At 41.2% G+C, this 23,050-nt stretch overlaps 2 protein-coding genes across 2 annotated transcripts; one reads left to right on the plus strand and one right to left on the minus strand.

Annotated features, from left to right (window-relative positions):
- Positions 1–4,863: 4,863 nt before the first annotated feature.
- On the minus strand, positions 4,864–5,763 carry LOC135502224 (uncharacterized). The gene has a single exon (XM_064794882.1). It carries the CDS (start codon positions 5,761–5,763, stop codon positions 4,864–4,866), a length of 900 nt encoding a protein of 299 aa, XP_064650952.1.
- A 2,375-nt stretch (positions 5,764–8,138) lies between these two features.
- LOC135502514 (uncharacterized) lies at positions 8,139–12,584 on the plus strand. Its single transcript, XM_064795428.1, has 5 exons — positions 8,139–8,580; positions 9,368–9,700; positions 10,152–10,574; positions 11,088–11,241; positions 11,546–12,584. Exons 1-5 carry the CDS (start codon positions 8,505–8,507, stop codon positions 11,712–11,714), a joined length of 1,155 nt encoding a protein of 384 aa, XP_064651498.1. The 5' UTR covers positions 8,139–8,504; the 3' UTR covers positions 11,715–12,584.
- The last annotated feature ends 10,466 nt before the right edge of the window (positions 12,585–23,050 follow it).

A 23,050-nucleotide genomic window follows, 5' to 3' on the forward strand; every position in this document is an offset into this window, starting at 1 on the left:
CACTGCTATGCTACTGACGCGCATTAATACAGTTTTTGCCTACATTTTCAACATTAATCTGCGGACAATCACAGCAGCATCCTGCCCGATACATATTTTCCTAACTTATCTCTTTCGCCATTTTGCGAACTGGGGCATTATGTTATTAACATTGGAGCGGTTCATTACAGTAACATTTCCTTTAAAGGCGAGAGTAATTTGTACTCAGAAATGGACCAGCGTAGGCGTTGCGTCGGTTTTCAGTTTTCTGTTTCTTTTGAACCTCCACAGTTTGTTTATTTTTCGTTTGAGCGAGAACGGTGTATGCCATGCCCATGGATACATGCACTTTTACGCAATTATATGGGTTTGGGTTGATTGGTTAGTATACTCTGGCCTTCCACTCTTGGTCATATGTTTTTGTAACTGTTTCATTATTTACAAAGTTTTGCGAAGTCTGCAAAAGCGCCAAACGTTGCATAACCGAGGAAAAGGCCAGGATGAGCTCTCTGCACAACTTACCAGTATGACGTACATGCTTACTACAGTCAGTATTGTGTTCATCATTTTGACTTTGCCCGACTCGGTTATCTTTGTCTTATATAACAATGTCATTGATGTGACTACCTGGAAAATGCATGTGGTGTATCATCTCCTCAGCACTCTGACAAGGACTCTTGCCTTTATAAACAATGGTATAAATTTCTTGTTATATTGCGTGAGTGGCACTCAATTTCGACGCGAGGTTCACAGGTTCTTTAACGGAAAGAAACTATCCCCAAAAGGTGGTGTAATTTGATTGAAGAGGCTGACCCTTTCCCCATGCTAATCTGTCTGTCTGTCTCTATTTTGTTCATGATCCTGACTCTCTCCGTTGAGCCTAATTCGTTACATTCACGATGTTTCTGTCCTTAAAACAGTGACCAGAGGTTTACAGATTTTCCGAATAATAGATACATTGTCTCATTTGAAGAAAACAAGTGTGTGTACTGAATTTCAGCAGAAAATGGATAGCATTTTCTGAAAACGGGTGAGAAACCTCAAATGAATAACGCTGTGGTTCTAGATTGCTTACATAAGCAAGCTAGGCTTTTTCTATCCGAAAGAAGTTGCTCGGTATAAGTCATCTACTCCCATTTTACGCAGTTGATTTTTGTCTTCTAGATTATGAACAGACCGCGAACACGTAGACAAAACATGTACATGCACGGAAAACATTTTTTTACTGATTGCTTATTTTGATACGCCAACACATTGCTACGGGCGATGCGTGCAACCGAGGCTCGTTAATAATAATGACACCATTAAAAAAAATAATCTCGTTATACACCATAACCTAAAGGTAATTATTCTTGGGGCAATTTAACGAAACTCACAAGAGCTTGTAGTTCTGAAGCTTGAAGTTCTTAACTTGCGAAAATGAATGAGGATTTTCAAATGCTTATGCATTGATTGGGGTTTCATGGATGGCACTACGTCCACGTAGGAAGACAAGTCGTCAGGTGTTACAATTCTCTCACGGTGGCCTCGAATGACCTTCCAAAGTGAGGAATGAAGGTGATCAAATTTAGCAGTTTGTGTATTTGGTCAGTTTGACATACTTGGCATCGCCAACTGCCACACGGATATGTACTAACATTATTATATTTATTACGTTACTACATCCATTTCAAAGTCTTCGATGAGAAATTGCAAAACTGTGGCGGCCTGTGCAGTTATCCGTTGTCTACACATTTGCAACGAGCCTATTACTTGTCTGTGGCTCCGCTGCCAACACGAATCTGACAATAAGGGGAGCTACTGTTTTACAGATATGGATTGATGTAACCAATGAAAACGCCATCAGTATCCGTGCTACAACGAAGTCCCGGTGTGGGCTGTCCGTCACCGGCACCTACTAGCCTGATTTACCTATCACACTCTCTGCATGCCCTCAATTAATTTGAAAACGTCCGCGTACCGTCATGATTGATGGTGAATGGGATATCTCAACAGTGAGTCTGGTGACAACACCGCCTGCCTTAACAATAAGCGAAGATGATTTTTGGGAATGGAGACTTCACAAAATTCTCTCAAAGTACCTTCCACCGTTTATCATAATTTTTGGAACGTTTCTCAATCTGCTTACTATCGCCGTCCTTATACGGAGAAGATTTGGGAAGGCATCAACAAGAATACTTCTGATCTCACTTGCATTAGCAGACAGTGCTCTACTATTGACTCGCATTTATTCGGTTTTTACCTACGTTTTTAATATCGATCTCCGCACAATCACGAAGACATCCTGTCCGGTACATATTTTCTTCACTTATCTATTTCGCCAGTATGCGAACTGGAGCGTCATGTTATTAACATTGGAGCGGTTCATATCGGTATCATTTCCTTTGAAGGCAAGAATCATATGCACTCAGAAATGGACCAGCACAGTTGTCGTCTTGGTGTTCAGTTTCCTTTTCCTTTTAAATTGCCATAATCTGATGATTTTTAGCAAAGATGAACATGGTGTCTGCCTTGCCAAGGGTCATATGTTCTTCTACAGTACCTTTTGGCAGTGGATTGACTGGTTTGCATACTCTGGTTTTCCATTCTCTATCATTTGTTTTTGTAATTGTTCGATTATTCACAAAATCATTCAAAGTCGGAGGAAGTATAGTCAAATGCTGGGTGGAGATAAAAAAAGTCAGTCGGCATCGCATACGAGTGTGACGTACATGCTTACTACGGTCAGCGTAATCTTCATCCTTCTAACCTTGCCCGACTCTATCTGCCTAATTGTTTACAACCACATTGTAAAGATATTCACCTGGAAGCAGTATGTCACTTATCATCTCATCGCTACTATTACGAGGACGCTTGCATTTGCTAATAATGGAATAAATTTTGTGTTATATTGCGTGAGCGGAACTTAGTTTAGGCGTGAGGTGATCCGGTTTTTCCAAGGGTAGAAACTCACTCGCATGTTCGACTCGATTAAGAGAATCGGAGAGTAGAACTAAGTGATTTTCAAATGTAAGCTATTGTTTGTTGATCAATAAAGATACACAGTTACATTCAACTCCTTGCACCGCTCTTAACTTTTGAGGAAGCTAACACCTAATTAAGTGGCACTTCTATTTCCAACCTACAAAAAAAACCGAAAACAATTTACCAAAATGAAAACAATCTTTTAAGTCACGAATTCGGTTTTCGCATAATGTCTGTCGCCCTCTTTGCCTCTGGGACGAATTTAAATATACTTGCAGGCCTGGCCATTGACATTGATTGTTGCGCATTACCGTAAGTATGAGCCCACACATGATCGGTATAGGAAATACTCCGTCGATTACTTTTATAGTTATTATCTTCAAGGTCATTACATACATTTTGGCGAGTCCTCCCTCCTGCTCGTCTATGACACAATTTTTTGAACCAACTTCCCAAGCTTCTGCTATTGTAGCTAGGCATAAACGTATCCGGGTCTCCTAAATATACAGTGTCTACCCTGTTGAGAATAGTGTACTTATGACGTGCCGTGTATGTATCAATCATCTGATTGAGGAACAGTGGACCGGTTGTATCAATTGGGGCGTGTCGCATCTTGCCTTTATGTAGAGGCAGGGACTCAATAATAACTTTAAAAAATGGGTGTTTCGGCCTCGCTGCCATAAACGCATTACTTGCCAAGCGCTCAACACCCCATAACAGAACAGAGTGTGATTTAGGTTCCTGCGAAATGATGCAATGATGCTGATGCAAAAGAGGCTCTAAAGATTTCAAATCCACCATATCGATGTCAGCATAGAAGCCGCCATATTGGTACAACATGAAATACCTCATTGCGTCAGCGCGCATTATATTTGACGGATAATGTCGGAACATGTCGTAATATTTCGGAAATGTATGTTTTACTAAAAATTCCGCGTCATTGTCTGTCCAAAACCAGTATTCCCAACCTGGATTTTTCTGTAACCAGGTTTTCGCAAATTTTCCGAAATTGTCCGGAATTTTCTCGTTTTTCCATGTCTGATGTATTATCTTTGGAATTGTTGCATTTACGTCTGAAAGGTCTATTCCAAATTTCCAAGGGTTATCTTTGTCTTGGTACACTGGAGGGAACTTTGACTTCTTTCTTCCAAAGCGAATTTCAGGAATGGGAAAGACCTCGTAGACGACCACCATAACAACCAGTAATCCAGCCAACGCAACCCAAGAGAATATAAGTTTTGTCATGATCCTGGAACACCAATATTTTCGCGAAAATATCATGCCCGCAAATGTTTTCTGTTCTACAGTTTGGCATGCGACCTACATGTACCTCATTATAAATATCCGATAGTTTACAAAGAGAAAGTCACAAGTGAATTCATCTATATGGGGGACTACAAAGTTCCTCTGTTACCTGTATAAGAGCTGTACGTGGTGACTTGAATGCCAATGGTAGAATGACAATCAGAATTGCGGTACGATATTTCCTGCTGAGCTGAGGTGGAGGCCATATCACTTTAATGCTGAAAATCCAAGCGTTTGTATCGAGATCAAGTCATGGTCGCCTGAATTTACTCTAGTTAACCACACGACACCTTGTGTATGATCACGCTTCCATCCAATGCACGTATACAGAGTACGGCATACAAGCACTGGTTCACTCACATGCTAATCACTATTGATAAATCTTTAATGGTAGCCTAATGGATTGAATAGCACTGGTGGAATTAGTTGTAAACAAATATATATTATTGTGTAGTGTATAGCGTTCATGACGGTATATACATACAGTCTTCTCAGGAAATAAGGCAAATATAAAGTGAAAAAACTATCAGTCCGTAAGCGTGCATAATTTTTGATTAATTTGTCATAAAAGGCAGGCGTTTAGGGTACATGTTCTTTGGCCTGTTGCTTGCCTCTTCAGTTATATGATCTGCCTTTTTGAAATGCCCTATCATCATGACCAGAAGACATCGTCTTAATGATATTACTGACAATCTTTGCGCCCGGTACGACCTTAAAAATATTCGTCTTATTATTGCTGTTCCCAAAATATGTGTGCGACCAAGCATGCGTGGTGTATGCGTCTTTCTGCAGGGTATTTGCATAGTTCGTACTTTTCAGATATCCACAGTAGTCCTGTCGAAGTCTTTCCGTCGGCCTACGTTCGTTTTGCAAACAAATCTGCTTCCATTTTATCACAGCGGTTTTATCAGCGACAGGTAGGAATACTTCTGGGTTGGCAAGCCACACAGTCTCGTTATGAAAATGTCCAGATTTCCTTTGCTTACCCTCAAATTCGTACTTGGTAATAACGTCCTCGATCATGAAAGGCCCTGTTGACCAGAGCATTGGGCTTGGCCCACGGCGCTTGGCGAGGTGCGGTAACGTGTCAATAACCCGCTTGAAGAAGGGGTGGCGAGGGGAAGCCGCCATTATGGCATTTGAAGATAAGCGCACTTTGTTCCACGTTACGATGGCTTGGCCCCATGGCTCTAACGGAATCATGCAATAGTGTTTTCTCGATATCTCTTCGAGAGGTCGAAGGACCTGGATGTCCAAGTCGGCATACCAGCCACCGAATTCATAGAGAACGAAATAGCGTAGTGCGTCAGCTCGTTGCATGTGGTGCCCGTACTCTCGGTACATCTGGTAAAACGTGGGATAACTCAGCTTGATGAAAACGTCAGCATCACGGTCAGTCCAAAACCAATACTCCCAATCCGGATTAAGTATAAGCCAAGATTTGATATAGTCCGCAAACTGAGCAGGGACGTCGTAATTCTTCCATGTTTGGTGAATAATCTTTGGTATTTTCATGCCGGCCTTTTTCTTAATTTTTATCCTTTCTGCAAATCCGTCCCTGTAGACGGAATATTCAATTCTTGTTGGTTTATCACTTACAAAGTGACTGGTGCTTGGGCTCCAGACCGGTTCTAGCTTCACTTTCTTGGTGACCTTGACATTTGATGAGGTGAAGGAAAAATGGTGAAAGAGGTCATGGAACAATAGCAAATATACAGTGATTATTAGTATCACAATTGTAATCCAACACCTAGCATCTTTGCAGTTTTAGGTGCCATTTTCTGAAAGCAGAAAATGAAGATTTAGTCTAGACGCAATAAAGTCGCATTAATAGATCTATCACGGCCGTGACTTCCTCAAAAGGAATCGTAGAAAAATCACTTTAGCAGCAATGATTAGTTTAACTAGGAAGGAATGTTACCGCTTCTGTACCTGAAATGCGCAAGCCATGCCCAAAACCATCTGGCAATTAATACGTGCAAAAATAAAAATGTCAGTTGCATCCGGGTGATGTAACAGGTGGCGACGCTCTTGCAACTTTAACACAATCCCGGACTGTCGTCTATCCCTAAGGGGCACATCCCAGAAATGAAAGCTCTAACCGTTAGCATTGCACAAGAACCGTTCTATCCACACATTGGAGTAGTCTTTTATGGAGCACATCCCAGAAATGAAAGCTCTAACTGTTAGCATTGTTCAAATACCGGTCTATCCACACCTTGGAGTAGTCTTTTATGGAGTACATCCCAGAAATGAAGGCTCTAACCGTTAGCATTGCACAAGAACCGGTCTATCCACACCTTGGAGTAGTCTTTTATGGAGCACATCCCAGAAATGAAAGCTCTGTTAGCATTGTTCAAATACCGGTCTATCCACACCTTGGAGTAGTCTTTTATGGAGCACATCCCAAAAATGAAAGCCCTAACCGTTAGTATTGCACAAGAACCGGTCTATCCACACCTTGGAGTAGTCTTTTATGGAGCACATCCCAGAAACGAAAGCCCTAACCATTAGTATTGCACAAGAACCGGTCTATCCACACCATTGAGTAGTATTTTATGGAGCACACCCCAGAAATAAAATCTCTAGGGGGAAATACATTTTGTTATCGGTTATCTTATTGTAAAATGGAGCAAAATCGGTCTAGTTTATGAATTGTTTGGTGCCCATGTTTTCCAATCCTGTGTTTCGTCGGGGAGCAGAATGAATGTGGATCGTTCTCATCGGATCGATTGTTGCAACCTGCAAACGTTGGCTACCAATTGAACATGTGCATACGGTAATCACAAACGAACGCACAACATCCTCTTCAAACTTGTGTTTTGCCCTATTTATGCCATTCAATCTCAAATGCCAACATCGCCCTAGGAATTTCAATCGTGAAATAGTCATGCCCTAATAAACGTAATGGGATTTCAACCACCAAATGAAAAAAAACGTAACTATCAGGCATGACAAATCTTGTTGTGTATACGTAGTGCTAGTTATGAGACATGAGATCCGATTAATAACCGTGGGTCCAATGCAAAACGTGGACAACGAACTAATTAGAACTTTAGGCAAGTTGCTTTACTTTGATTGTACTGGATTACAAGAGATGTCCTTGGCCTAAAATTGCTGCAGACCTCGGCATATGGAATATGTAAATAAGAATGAAGCAAGTGGTACTAAACTCAATCGAACTTTCCACACGATCAGTTAAAATGATACTGTAAAACATAACACACTCCGAATGATAGACTCTTTCGCGGCAGTATATTTTTATGAATTAAGATCGATGCGCCGAGCTGGCTACATTGCATCTGTATCTGTTGTAGAAACATGGCCATATTTAAATGGCATTCTAGCTAAAAAAAACGGTACAAAGACTCTTGCGAGGGAATAGTTTTGCGAGCATGACCAATTTCTTGCACACTCACAGTGACTCTTTGACATGGCAGCGTTACTTTGAATCAGTGCAAAGGGCCAAATTTCTAGATTTTGCAGACGGTTACGCGTTGAAGAACATATTTTGCAATGTACTCATTCATGCCAAAGCGTATCTGGATACAAGATATATGGTGTCAACTTCTGGTGTTGATGATTCAAAGAACTAAAACAGGATCTAGGGGCATCGATCAGTAAATGGAGTTGGTCGTATCCAAACAAACAAGTTAAAAAATGTCTATGGCAAATGTATTGAACAAGATTTAAGTTTACTCAGACGAAACACGGTCAGCCAGTTTAGATTTGCCAATCTCATTGATGGAATCGTGGAGAGCAATGCAAAGATCATGTATCATTTTGTTGAGAAATAAGGCCAATAGACTAATGATATATGATAAGATTGATTATGCGTCAGAAGATAGGTATTGTGCTTCTCCGTTCGGCCATGGAAATGAGAAGCACGGCCACGATTTGTGACATGAGATTTCTAAAGGCACACGTTTGATTAATGCATCGTATGATGATGTGTACACGTATTCAGCAGGCCCAATTCGTCCGCATTAGCTATATATAAATGTAAGGAAGACACTTCAATGTGTTAAAAGTAATTGTAAGTCGGCCCCACTACTATCATAACACGACTGGCAAGATGGCACCTTGTTGACTGAACCGCCTGCTTTCTTTTGGATTCGATACAAGTGATCTAGCCACACTTCGGCCTGTAGCTTGAACTATTTTGGAAACGTATAGTTCAGGTTTTGACAACATTTACCTTGAATCTCGCCCGGCCGCGGGGATATCACTCTAGTAGTCTGATACACTATTCCAACATGGAGTTACATCATACCAGCCTGGGTGTTTTAATTCTGGCGTTTGCAGTACCTTCCTCATCAGTATTATTAAATGGTAAGTTTTATTATCTATTTGATGTATATGCGTCGTCAAGTACGACCCTACTGAAACTAACAAGGGCTATAGAACAAATAAAGGCGCCGGTGCTCACGTTTTATTATCTTGGTCAGCGAATGCTGAGCAGATAGTGTTCGATGACGCAATGTTGAAGCAAAAAAAAACAGTCGATGAAGTTATGTGATATCTGGTGCAGTGCATTGGCTCTGTATGAGGTTCATATGTTGCAAGAACAGTTTGGGGCGTTTGAACAATCATGTAGTGGTATATTTTATTTGTTAGTAACAATAAAGGAATAAATGGCAGTAGAAACTGCAAAAACTTGTGAAATAAGGAGTACTAACATTTAAATATGTAGTTCAGACATGTCAGACTTTGAAACTATAAATACATAGATGGGAATGAAAAACTTGAGGAGATGTCATAAGCCCTGACCAACAAAGTTTTATTCTAACATATAATGCAAAAGAGGAAATTGTAGCAGGGGGATTCTGACAAGCTGAACGCTCGTTAAGATGCAGCATTGCAGGCGCATTATATTGGTGATAGCAGTGGTTCAGTCTGCTCTATGAGATATGCCTTCAAGACAGACGGGTCGGATACAGGTTCCTGAGGCCCAGGATCGGGGTGGTGGTTTAGTCATGTTAGTCATTTTCGACTTGGTCAATGTGCATGGGGCCCTTGGATGAATTTTCGCAAGCCTATCATTTGCTTACTTAAAATAATAAAATGGTGCCGAAGTATGATTGCGAGCTAATTCCGGTGATACAAATCCTAATTTCAGATATCTGTGCTAATATAAGCGAGTCCCTGATGACACCATTTAACATCGGTTTCCCGGGATATCCTAATACAGCTTCCTTCTCTGCCGGGCAGTCATGTCATTGCCACATGTCCATTCAAGAAAGAAAATCCTTCTCTTTTTCCGCGAAGAATTTTAGTACTTCCACGAAGGATGTATTGGCCGTGAAATGGAATAGGGGATTACGGACAAAAGTGGTTTCCGAGGCAGGAAAAAACGCGAACATCACACTGGAGCACCTGCGAGATTTGACGCTGAGCTTCACGCCAGCAAAAGCTGGTTCTGGTACAATGTTGCTCGGAGTTATTGGTGATCGTAAGTAGGCTATATAACAAGAGGCTCGAGGGAATTTTACATCAAAACCTTTATGCAAGCAGACTCTCTCAACTTTATTTCAAGCCTCTATCTACTTGAATAAAGCGACAAAACAATCTTTGTAATTTACGCGGGCGCATGGTGGGACCTCTCCAAGATTTATATTCCAATTGCAGCGACGCATGCAAGGACAGTGTTTTAAAGGCGTTTTTAACACGTTTAAGAGCGAGAGGAATTAGCAAGTTTTCGCAAATCTCCCGAAACGCCAGCGCGACTGTCTATCCCTCTGACTCTTCGACATCGCAATCGGGAGGTCGAACAATGGGATAGGCGTTCGCGTTAACGTTTCGGGGGCCACACGAACAAAAGCTCCCTCTCTCTGCTGGTTGTATCATCGTCTTTAGAATAAGGAACTTTGAAATCACTCGAAATGATATTATTTTGATTTCAGAGAAAGAACAGATCAATTTAAAGTGCCAGGATACGCCTTTCGACCTGAAAAATGCCTGCAGTAATATCAGCATGATCCTTGAAACACCCTTTTCTCTTAACAATCCTGGATACCCCGAATCATTTTCATTCTCTGCCGGAGAATCTTGCCATTGTCGAATGTTCACAGTCGAATCGTACGGCTTCTCAGTAATCGTAAAGAAGTTTGAGACGGAAAGGCGCGATGTTTTAGCATTGAATTGGTATGATTGGAACAACAGCACGGGAAGAAAAAACATCACATCTGAGGAAGCCCAAGATGTCACTGACCTCACAACTAATTTAAAAGATCTGACGCTAAGTTTTCGATCAGTGAAAGGTGGATCGGGTGAATTCCTGATCGAAGTTGAGAGCGAGCGCATGGATGTATGGAATGAAAGCAAAAGTAAGTGATTTTTGTTTTGTTGTTGCTTTTTTACTGCTAGCGGTCTGATGAAGTCACGCTGAACAATTGGATTTAGTTTGTAAGCATTTTTATTCTTACAAACTAAAACCAATTAAAATATTAATATCGACTATGACGATAATAGGTTTGCCCCCCAGCCGATCATGTTGGAGTGGACACCAATCACCAACTATAAAGTTAGTTGTGTGTATGGGACCTCTGGTAGATTATTTAACTTCTCTTCTCCTTTATTGGTGATAAACTACGTCATTGTAAGTCTTAATCGCCACTCTGTGGTAAATCCAATACCAGACAATTTAAATTTTCCTTGCCCAATGATTAAAAACAATATGTTGATTTTCGTTTGCATGTTGAAATCAGTACTGGTTCTGTTGGCGCGACACACATTTTGCTGCTAGCAACAATAATTTGTCGCTGGTCCACACAATGGTTTTTTACTTTCTTCTTGTCATCATCTGTCATAAGCCCGTGTACATGTTCATTTCATTTCAGTTCAAGTTACCATGAGACTGGACTGTCAAGACCACCCATTCCAACTCAAAACAGGGTATGAGAAAAAACGATTACACTACATTTTGTACAATGCAATCCCTATTGGATTGATGGCTGTCATTGGAATAATCGTCATAGCATCGCTACTTTTCGTGTAAGTAATCCTTATAATCATCTGCTGATTATGATCATGCTCTTATGTAGATTACTTACTGCTGTACAACAGTTGGAGCCATATTATCTGCTGGTGACTAATACTCATGTATTAAACTTACGATTTATCAGTGAAATCGATGGTGACTTTATACAATCTATACCACACATGCATAAGCAAGCTTCGTCGAATTATTTTAACGGTATTTCCAATTTATCAAAACTATTTTTCTTATGTCTCTACATTCAATCCAGATATCTTGCAATCAGCAAATTCACCCCTGAAACGATTTCTTTGATTGCAGACTGTGTTTCGGTAAGGTGGAGAAGACAGGCCCACACTACAAACTGGGAGAGGTGGACCCTACTATAAAGATTAGGGAACCTTTAGTCCAATCGACATCCGACGTTGGATATCATCAAGGCGAAGGCGCCTCACACGAGAACAAGAGTTACGTGGCCAGTCGATTGTAGATTTTTGAAGCCGACAAAATCCATTGTATAAAATGTCATTTCTTTGCAAAAAAAGCGATGGGACTTGTTGATATCCGCTTCACGTAATTAGCTACCATTAACCCAAATGCCAAAATGCTGGTGACATACACGTATAAAGCATAGAAGTGCAGAACCAATATGAATGTGAGATAAACCAGAATATATCACTGACGATGGTGCCTTATGGTCTCTTACTCGTGTTGATAAAAAATAGGCTAGTTTAGCTGTTCCTATTTTATATGTACTAGAAACATCAGTCGAGATTGTATGCTCAATACTCCGAAATATTTGCCATCATTTATGCATCTGTGAAAAATTGATACCAATGTGACGGTCATCACATGAATGGCTTCAGTCACCGAATCGGACATCGGTCTTCATCAATGCCCTTCCTGTTTAAACACATTTTTTGGGGTTTTCTGACTTTTTTGTTTATGAGCTGTGATACAATTTATGTTTAGAAATATTGCAATAGGATAGGTCCTTTAGTGGATACGTAAGATAGCATACATGTAGACTGATGTAGTATTTCACTGTGGTAGAGATATAACGATATCAGAGTTTTCAAGTCAACCTGTATTAAGCCTGCAATTTAAAAAATCAAAATGTGCATAATCAGGTTTCTGAACAGATTGGTACATCTGCGACGTTGATGTGTTGGTACATGAAATACAGTATGATATATTTTCGACGAACCAGTATTTGAATCGATTGCAAAAGGAAAATGTCCGACATCATCTAGACTTGCTGAATTGTTTTGTTGTGTTAACACTTTGATCATTGCTATATACAGTTTTGAACACTTTACTGCACTACTCTGTACAACAATAAAAAACTTTTAATATCGTCTTTTTATATTCCTTCTTCTTTTTCATGCTAGATCTCACCCAATTTTGATCGGTAGGTTTGCTCTTTATATTGTATTAATTCATGCAAATCACTTCATTAATTTTCATTGTCTCACAGTACATTGCAGACCACCGGAACCCAAACTCCTTTATCGGATCTGTCAATGGTTTGCCTTTAAAATCGATAAACAAGTGTCCTCCTGCGTTGCTTAGTATGGATCGTACATTAACAGCAGGGTGATAGACATGATCGAGCGATTAAACCGTCATGTTGGGCCGGACACGCCAACCTGGACCTGCATAAACCGTGTTCATCTCTAACAACAATATCAGCAAGCGATGGAGGTCACGAGATAGTGACAATGAGCTCATTCACATACATACAGACCGACAGCATTCATTTAGCAATCATCGGCCTGTACCATTGGCCAGTTCAGTGCTTACTTACCTGCGTATTAGCTAGTAGTCATCAGCCTGGATAACTTAACTGCTGCCATACACTGGACCCTTCCTGCGGGGCGAATAAACTCCACTTAGCCTGGCACCTACCTGATCATTCTATCTTCGTCCAGGGAAATATATAGCCAGAAAGACCTAGACCTTTAAATATGATCGTTCACCACATCGATGTCTCAGATTCCAGGTTAAATGACGGAAGACTTATGCTACAATCGCGAGTTTTATTGCTCATTCGGTCAACGCTAAGTTATAACTTCAGTCTAGTTACTCCAAAGTTATAATGAAAATCTTAACGAAACAAATAGTGATTAATTTCTTTTTAAGTAATCGGTCAGCCATGTTATTTTCAAGGATGACTCAAGACACCTGTGTGTCCCCTTTGTAAATACTCACCAACAGCGTCGCGGGTAATCTTCTCCGCACTCGTCCCGGTGGTAGTATTAGAAGTGACGATTTCAATGGAAGATGTGATGTTGTTTTCCACCACGTCAATGGCACTGCTGTCACCATCATGAACATCGTCGGTATGTGTACTGTCCGTTGGGTTATAGGTGGAGCTGGTAACATCTTCACTTGAATTCGCACTTTTGTTCTCTTCGGTTTCTGTTGCTTTGTCGTCAGGCATATTCGCAGATTCTTCATTGCTGGCACGGGCAGGATGTTTACACGACCATTCTGCATACCTTGTGGCCTGGTTTATGACGTCAGAATCTGCTACCATTTTCAGGTTCCTCTCGGACAGGTGGCATTTTTTTTTACCTCCATATTCAATCGACCTGCAGTTGATTTTTTGTGCCTTTATGCACATTTTCAAGCAATCGTTGAAACCTTCGACTAAATCCTTGATGATGTCGTTGTTGTACCTTATCCCGGTGTAGTTGTACAGTGTCCAGGTTAAGATTTGGTTCTCAGGGCATTCTATGCCTGGAAGAAGAGACGATTTTTTTCGAAAAATGCAATGACTGCGTTAGACTATCAAAGCGATTTTTAAAAATATCACATGTATCTGATTCTTGTTTTGGATGAATAGTGGCTATGTCAACATAGATACTACACGCATAACATTCATATCAGAAATCCTGACTGTTATTTGTTCTTTATAATATTTGACTCGTACCCTCTGCTGGATCATCCAAAGCATTATTATAGCAATAACTAAGGATTACACGCATGACGTTTTTATCATAGGTCACACAATATTTTATCATATGTTATTTTTGCAGTGGGACAAATGTTCTACTCTTTTAAAATGCACACTCTTACGAACCTGGAGAATGTGGAATAGATGATTTGCATCGCCTCTTTTCGAATATGACGTTTGTTTTTGATGGATTGTTTGTGATGTCGGCATACCTACACCACAACAAATAAAAGCTATTAGGCCAGATAAAATACATATTGTGTCTCCATCTACCCCACACCGCATCCACTACTCGAGATTTTATATAGCGCAAGTCATATACAACACACAATACGCACTCGCTTAGAAATGAATATTTTATGAGCTTTTGAAAAACATCTTTAAGGGTCTATTGGCATACAAAAGTTTGCACCCCTCATACCTGTCATAGGATTTTCATCTACTCGTCATGCGAAGCGAAGCGCTCTGTATGAAACAAGCAAATTAATTGAGAAGTTTTGCTTTAATTACCATTCGAACAAGAAGCAGCTTGTCGAATTATACGCCAACATGACGCAAGTAAACGATTTCTCCTGAAGACATAGCTTCCTACAAGTCTCTGCGGTTGATGAGATGTTGCGGAGGTGTATATCGCGACGGTAGGAGTTTATTTCTCTTGTCCCTATCGTCTCGGCCAACCAGGAAAGAGTCCTTGGGTAAATGCAAGCGTATTCACCTTGAAAAAAAAGATGAGAAAACTGCTAAATGAGACAGTGACATATTTAATCGATTCGTTTCAAGATTTATGATATACAATTCAGGTTTATCAGCCACGAGCTATGAACGACGAAGAACGAAATGTGTATGTACCTCTTTGACTATTTTTTACAGAGTTTCTTGAATCCTCTTTCACCAAATATGCCAAAGAATCAAAGCCAGTTAATGAGTGTCGCGTTAATGAGTTTGCGAAGGAGCAGACCTTCGCACTTTGTTCGTAAGGGTTGCGAAACCTCCATATAAAGGCGTTACCTGAGCAAAATGTGATTGAGGCCGCATGCCGCGAGTTCAGGTTAGGAAAAAGTTCAGGTTAAGAAAATTGTCTTTCAAAGCGAAATTTCTTCCAGAATATTGGATGATAGTGAAAACTGTTTTTAATCATTGTCATTTTAACTTGCGAGCATTCACCTTAATTTCGTTTTAATGGCACACAAAATGAGACTTGACTATAATAGTTCATTCGTAAAAGATGTCAGTGTCTGCATTGTTTGGGTGTAAACTACTGGCTGTATTGCTTTCAAGTTGGATTGATATTGTAGATTGGTCGAGAAGTAAACTGCAGAAAGCGGACAATGACTCGCTTCAAATCCTTTACATCAATGTTCATCAACAAAATAATGCCAAAAACATTTCGTTACCATAGTCACTAGAATGGAAAAATCGTATTCGTTCGCAAAACAAAGTTACATAAAATTTAAAGGAATGTTAACAAATTTCAGTCGTTAGTACCCCTATGCTAAAAACGGTGCAGATAAAACGTTTTATATAATTATGATGGGCTTTAGACCACATATCAAAATACCGAGTTTCATATATTTCTGAATGTTAACTTACCAATGCACTCCCATTCAGTATAAGAAGTATCACCCCTCTTAGCTAAGTTAACCTTGCCAGTTTTTCTGTCGTCTCGATATAGGATACACACCCGCAATTTTTCGTAATAAACTACGGACCGACATCTCTCTTGACTACATAGCCACAAACAGGTATAATATTCCCTTCCGATATTTGTGATCGTTTTGTAACCCATTTGAGTTCGTGCAGTATTGAATTCGATGATGTAGCGAAAGGTAGTGCCTACAGGACATTTGCCAATGAAAGGATTTGGAATATGTGACGGAAATTTGGATCTTTCCGCTGAAATATAAAATATGAAAGGAACTCATATTTCATGATTAAAATGTGTATTCACCAATTCAAATCGGACAGTCATCAGATTTAGTGCATTTATAAAAAATCATAGAAGACCGTTATCCCTCAATTATATCCCTACTGATGCGGTGGGCGTATCATATTGCTACTTGCACTCAATTTAGATCATCAAAGACCAGCTGGGTCCGAGTGTACTTATTCTGCAGCGGCTGCATAAACAAAAAACGTGTTGGATGAGTTGTGCATTATGTGGCTTGAACCTTCAATATACATGCTTTCATACGTCTCCTCGAGAAACACGAATTAAACTGCGACGGCATTCTTTCCCAATTTCATCCTTCAAACTGTATTTTATACATATTTGTCACATGTGTTCATAGAAGTAGGCTATTTGACACTTTGAACCTCAATGTACACTACCTTACCTTTGCAGATCCACTTCAAAGTTATCTGATTCCCGGAGACTGGACTGAGCCGATAATTTCCGATTTTTAGCAGGCGACAAAATGCTGTCCTCGATTCAAATCTTATGTACCTGAAAATTTTAAAAAGAGGTAACATCGGCTTTGTTGTCTTAAGATGCGCAGGCGCCTCCGGTACAGTCTATTAAGTACAAATAAATACATGAGGAAAGTTAGGACTAGGCAAATTCTATATTTATTAGATATGCCTTTCATTTGGACTGCCGTTTGTGAAAAGTGACCATGCCACTTCACCGCATGAAAAAAAAATTTTAGAACGATTTTGTGGCAAAAATGTTATCATTACAACGGATCAATTAAATATTTTCCACTCAGAGTTTAAGTTCAGATAACTAGCAAGACGAAGCAACAAAAAATGGAATATTTTGGGCCGAAGACGGTAGAGATTCGAAAAAAAGTCACTCCTCTGACCTTTTGACGTAATCGACAATTAATGACTCTACAATTTGTACCCAGAGCATATACAGCATGAAGCCGAAACTATGGTAGCAGTGTGTCACGTGTTTCTAAAAAAGAAGTGCTGTTCACATTGGCCATTTTGGAGACTACTACGTATAATGATAACGCACAACACGGAACAATCACAACTGTTCTGACAAAAAGTCCTTCCTATATGCTTTATTAATTGATGCAAGAATAGGAAAAATAAGAAAGGGCTGTCATGTTTTCGAAAATGTTGTTCCCAATTAAAAGTACGGATCAAGAGTATGCAACAAATAGAGTCATAGCCGTTAAGTCCCCAGACGATGTAACACTTGACCTAGTTTAAATCCACGCGTGTACATCATTTGTGGGAAACCTACCCAAAATTAAAAGATTAGAATGACATTGTAGACTATTTGTGAACAAAGCAAAATGACTCACGTGCAATTATCGTGCAGAGAAAGACACTCCTTTTTACAATTTGTCAACGATGTTGTGAAGACCTTTATAGCAGGCAACTCCACCATTATATGCGGCCAACCAGTAATCAGCGCCCATAACATGCGTGTATTTGCTGGACATGGATTCAAGGGATCGAGCCCTAAAATGAAACCAAGAGCTATGATGTATTGGTTTTCCCCGATAACTCGGGCTGACCCCTTGTCGAGGAAGTCAGTTTGGGAGCTTATCACAAGTATTATCAATGCCCGATCTGTGTTTGGATTATTTTGCGGGAAAACAACCATGAATTACCAACAAGTACACATAATCTGTCAGCGGTGGTGATCGGGTGTCTTCCCATTTCGCCAAAGTCTGCTTAAGGCCTAGCCTCTATAGAAAATATACAAAAGGTGAATTTCTTTTTAGACATGTATACTGTAGTTTCATGAAAATAACACCACTTCATTAACAGCCGGTGTCGCCGCCCCTGACTCATAGGGTGGCGAACAGAGCTGTTGAGAAGGCCGATCATTGGCTGGGATTCCAGAGAGGGTTGTCCATGCCTCATATCCAATATACTTCAGTTTCGAGTCCAATCCTTATTGTTTGGGTTGTTGAAACCGATTCGTAGGTCTCCTATGAATGGGATAATGGATCGGGCCTTCGGACATTGTATACTGAGTGTCCCAGAACATTTTCAACTAATCATCATTGGTAGTGTAAAGGGTGTCCCAGTGCTAATGGCTGATAGTGTACAGGGTGTCCATGAAAAAAGTCCAACTGACATATTGGCTTCTGCTGGTTTTAGGGACTGACCTGCCCTTTCAAAGTGAGGCACTGCTCAGGGAGGTAATGGAGCATGTCTTCGGGTCTTATCATCCCTTACCAGCTTCGGGCTTTCAAAGATACTTTGCAGTGCGAAATTGGTAAGAATGAGAAGTTGTCCGTCACATATCTGGAGACAAAACCGAACATCCCTCTGATGTACAGTCTTGTCCGAAGTGATCAGTGAAGGAATAAAAAAAAACGATGCAAATCCGGATTCAATTTTTTTTCAAACCTAAAGATACACATTATTAGATTGTCCAGCGTTCAGAATCGTACCCACAATCATTCACAACACCCACAGTCAAATCTAGTTCTAGTCCATCACAATGTCCTCCTCGAACAACATTCACGAACTCTGGTCCATCCACGGCAGTCTCCTCTTCTTCCTCCAAGATAGCATGTGGTCCAGCTTCGATTGGCCTTGGTCGAAACGATGCTTCAAATCAGTTGACGATAACGTCCTCATCAACACCATCCCAGGCATCTCTGATGATGTTGGTCACGTCTCTTAGGCCGATGTGAAGGCAGTCTCCTCGTTCGTCCGTGTGGTCCTTCTTCCACGATTTCCATTGTCGCCGTACGTGACATTTGAAGGACTTCATGACTGCAACGTCTGACGGTTGTACGAAGGATGTGCAACCAGCAGGTACGTAATCCAGGCTGCCTCTCATGTCGCGGACTCGTCCGGAAGTTCTCTGTCCGGTGGACCCGATAATGATCGACGATTAACAGGAACTGGTCGGCTTCGTTGTCGGTGACGTGGGGTGATAGGACTTCATCTAACCAGTGGTGCGCCGTTTCCTCCCTCATCCAACCAGTTTCCGACTGGGTAATCTTTACATCTGCTGGTGGGTTGTCTTGGAGGGCTGCAAGCACCCGGACGAAACCTCTTCTGGGGAAGGTGATGTGCGCCGGCAACTTTGCTCCAGAGGCTGCGATGCAGAGGGTGACGGTGTCTCCCAGCTTGGTATTGGACCTGGATGATCGGACGTCTATGGCCTTCTCCCCCGTGGTGTTGGCCGTGTACATGGTTCTCATATCAAACAGGACAAAGGTTTGGTCCATGTTAAAGAAGAACCGCATCTGTATATCAAGACGATCGATGCTCCCAGTAACCGCATCTCGGAAGGTCTGGATCCTTGCAGCAGCATCAGCGGGGACGGTCGTTGTATTCTTGGTCACCTTCCGTAGGGACACGTGGCGTCTCTTCATCAAGCACTCCACCCAGCCTATGGATGCGTTGAAATCCCATATCTGAGGGCGACAATGCTGAATCCCTTCTCTGACATCTTGGGCTAACGCATTCCACCAGCTTTGCCACACTACCAACGCCTTATCTTGAATGTCGAGAACGGAGACTGCGAGGCGACGCTCTCTCATCTGCTGCAGCCATTGGTAAAGCTGGTCCTCAACCTGTGGCCATAACGGATCACGGGGCTCCATCACCGTCTTCTTCCGGCCATGCCCTTGTTCTTGCTTCTGCTCGAGGTCCTCGAGATTCCACCTTCTAAACGTCTCCCAGGGGATGTTATAGTGGGCGGCGAACTCTGTCATACTGCGCACCGTACCGTTCACCAGTGCCTCCTTCTGGTCTCTCGGGTAGGCAAGTTTTTCCTTCACGGTGTAGCGCCGGCGTCGTTTTCTCAGCAGCTCTACAGCATCCATTGTCGCACAGGTTGTCTGCAATGTGGGTACCCTCAGTGGGGCTTCATTTATAGGCCTAAGAGGCCCTAGAATTACACAAGAAAACCACAAATCCTAGAAACTTCGATTCTGTTTTCTCCCACGTAGGCCTAGGGAGTCTAAATAAAAAAAGAGGGTTGTAGAAAAACAGAGGATGAGCTCCTCGTTTTTCTTCGGAATTTCGTGACTACTATCATTGCCTGAATCTCACTTTGCTTTACTAATGCAAGCATTCGTAGATTTTCCTTCAGAGTTTCAATAAGGACTTTTTTGTTTTGGGGGGTTTGGATCAATCTAAATGGTGCTTCAGTTTTATGAGACAACCTGTATAAACGGTCGGCGAGTGGCCTTACCCTTTACGTCATTCCACATGCGCACTCATCGACCAGTATAGGCCCACAACACTTCGAATCAAAAGGGCTGCGGTAATAAGTGGTTTAGCGTAACCGTGACAGCTCGGCTGAGCCATCACAAGGGCCAGCGAAGTCACTCATTGGTTACCTCTGGTGAATAGACTCGAGAGAAGAGGCCGGGCCTTGAATATCCCGAAGTGGTGTTATTTTCATGAAACTACGGTATCTTCTGCGCAGAGTCAAGCCACCAAGCATCGTTTAAAGATTTAAATATACCCGGTTTCGTTTAAAGGGAGTATAAGACCACGCGGTTCAGGATGAGCGCAGCTGCAGTGCAGAATTAGAAGCACTTTATACAAAACACCTCCAAATTGAACTGAAAGCCAAGCTTAGTTAAAACAGGCTGTTTTCTGGAAAACAGAGAGTTCAGTTCGTTTTGAAGGAGTTTTAATTGCTTTAGCAGTTCAAGTTCCAGCCAAAATGGTGGTGTCTTTGGCCAAACCTTCGTCCTCTTCAAAACTTACGTGTGCAGTACCATTCATAATACATATAACCGTCCTCTTCACCAATTCTTCTAGAAGGAACTTCTGACTTTCTTGCTCTGCTCAAATAGCAGTTTGGTGCGGAGAATCGGAACGACTTGCATTCAAAATCCAAGTGGCTGAGGCATAGAAGTTTGCACTGGGCAGATGTTTGGACAATCATGTAACTTGTGTGGTCACTGTGGAGAATGAGAGAGGTGCTTGCAGGGGTCCATTCGAGTTTGAACCCATTGTGACATTTTCTTGTGTCTGAAAAAGTTAGTTGACAAATAACGCATTATGCAATGTCTAATATTCGGGGGAGAACTGCAATGCATTTAGGATGGACATGCCATTATGGATTATCGGATGAGACGTTTTTGCCACAAAATGTGTATAAAAATGTAATTTTGGGCGAATTAGTGCTTTCAGAAGGTGCTGCAAATTGCCGGGAGTATATAGAAGACATGCAGTATACTCCGTAAGCTTAATCTCACCTCAAAATGAGACTTGGGACGGACAAGTGCTGTCCTCAGAGAGGTGTCATGATAAGAGAGGTAAAACTAAATTGAAAAAAACAATTTTGGACCAAATCTAGTGTCCCTAATAGCAAGGTTTCCGCTAGGGGAGGTTCCTCTTTGTATTTCTTTATCCCAGAGGCCTGGTCATGCTGATAACAAATGTGGTGAGTATCGTGACATTTAAGTTATCTACAATAAAGCCGCCACCACCTTGTATAAAATGTGGATCTGATTAACTTGTCGCCACTGGTAAAGTGCAGCTTGTGCAGATGCCTTTGTTAACATACCTTTACAAACCCAGAAGCTGTACTCCTGTCCATCATGGTGTTTAAGTATTTGCCTTAAAGTTATTGCATTGTTTCTACGAATGGAGCATATATTATGACGTAAATCGACGGCTCGGCATTTTACTTTTGTCTCATCCAGACACTTCATCTGGCACTCCGAGAGGGTCCATTTACCACCATAAGAGACCTTAGAATGGTTTTGAGGTCCTGAAGCATTTAAGTGTATCCATTCCAATTGGAATCCTTCAGGGCAGCGGGTCGCTGAAACAAATTGGATATTGGTGTTCGAAGAAAGAAAACATTTCGAATGTGACTTTTGGGTGTTATCTCTCTAAAGGTGAAAATTATGCCTGCATTGTGTCTAGCGAGTAAATGTCATTAACAAAATACTTGTATTAGATTTACTTCTTAAATCCTTACTCAATGATGTGCTATGCTGTGCAGGTCGGTCATTGTTTTGTTACGAAGTTTCTGAAAGAACACTGGGAAGGCAGGAAAAATTTCGCGTGTCAGGATCCGGAGGTGTGTGTGTTGTAAAAATAGTGAATAACGCGATTTTCTACAATCTGATATCTACGTGAACGTCAAACACTTTTATTTCCCGCAAAAAGAGGAAGACGAGCAAGCGTAATGAAGCGATGACACGCCTTGTCATTTAGGGGAAGGGGATATTCGATTTGGTGGGCAGCGGAGTAGGTGAAACAGAAACAATGCCTAACTAATGACTGGCCTGTCATCCTTAACAGTGCACAGTGGTTTCCATCACAAAACTAAGATAAAGCCATTTTCTCTACAATTCATGAAAAGTGTACACAATGGATTTATTTAAAAAGCCATGGCGAAATAATATGGAACCCAGCACCTATGTCCTAGCAAAGTGAATTGGACGGAAATATTGAACGAACATTTCTCTTGAGTATTCAGAATTTGCACCGGAAATAGTACCCCAAAAGCATCCATTTATACCAATATGACACTTGTCAGGTTGGGTACTTGTGCAGGAAATTAACCACGCATTGCTTGGCTGTTTTCAAATACTAGTTCCGTTCCCAAGCCTGAGGGCTCTAACTTGCATTTATCATATAATTGAAGAATGTTTAGTGCTGGAATTCATCATGTTTATATATTGGCTAATCTGAGTGGTTGCTAACAAATCGTTGAGCTTGCTAGAAGCCTGACGTTCCTGTATTCAAAAGGTCGTGAGAACTTGAAATATCACGCGTATTAGGCAGCCGTTTGAGGCAGTAGAGTCCATTTTTTTCAATATCGTCGTTCGAATATGGGAAATATTCATTCTAAGAGTACTAATCAGTAACATCATCTTATCAATGAACAGTCAGCAGTTTTCTACAAATTCTACAGAACCTAGCAAAATAAATCGAATTTCTGGTTTCGGGGGGGGGGGGGGCAAAAGATGAGT

This window comes from Lineus longissimus, chromosome 18 (assembly GCF_910592395.1).
Source record: "Lineus longissimus chromosome 18, tnLinLong1.2, whole genome shotgun sequence".
NCBI classification, from domain to species: domain Eukaryota; kingdom Metazoa; phylum Nemertea; class Pilidiophora; order Heteronemertea; family Lineidae; genus Lineus; species Lineus longissimus.

Bases quoted from the DNA above. Each gene is read 5' to 3' on its own strand.
- LOC135502224 (XM_064794882.1), bottom strand. From the start codon at position 5,763: ATGAAAATACCAAAGATTATTCACCAAACATGGAAGAATTACGACGTC.
- LOC135502514 (XM_064795428.1), top strand. From the start codon at position 8,505: ATGGAGTTACATCATACCAGCCTGGGTGTTTTAATTCTGGCGTTTGCA. The intron at 8,581-9,367 runs GTAAGTTTTATT...TCCTAATTTCAG, and splicing joins CTCATCAGTATTATTAAATG to ATATCTGTGCTAATATAAGC. The intron at 10,575-11,087 runs GTAAGTGATTTT...ATTTCATTTCAG, and splicing joins TGTATGGAATGAAAGCAAAA to TTCAAGTTACCATGAGACTG.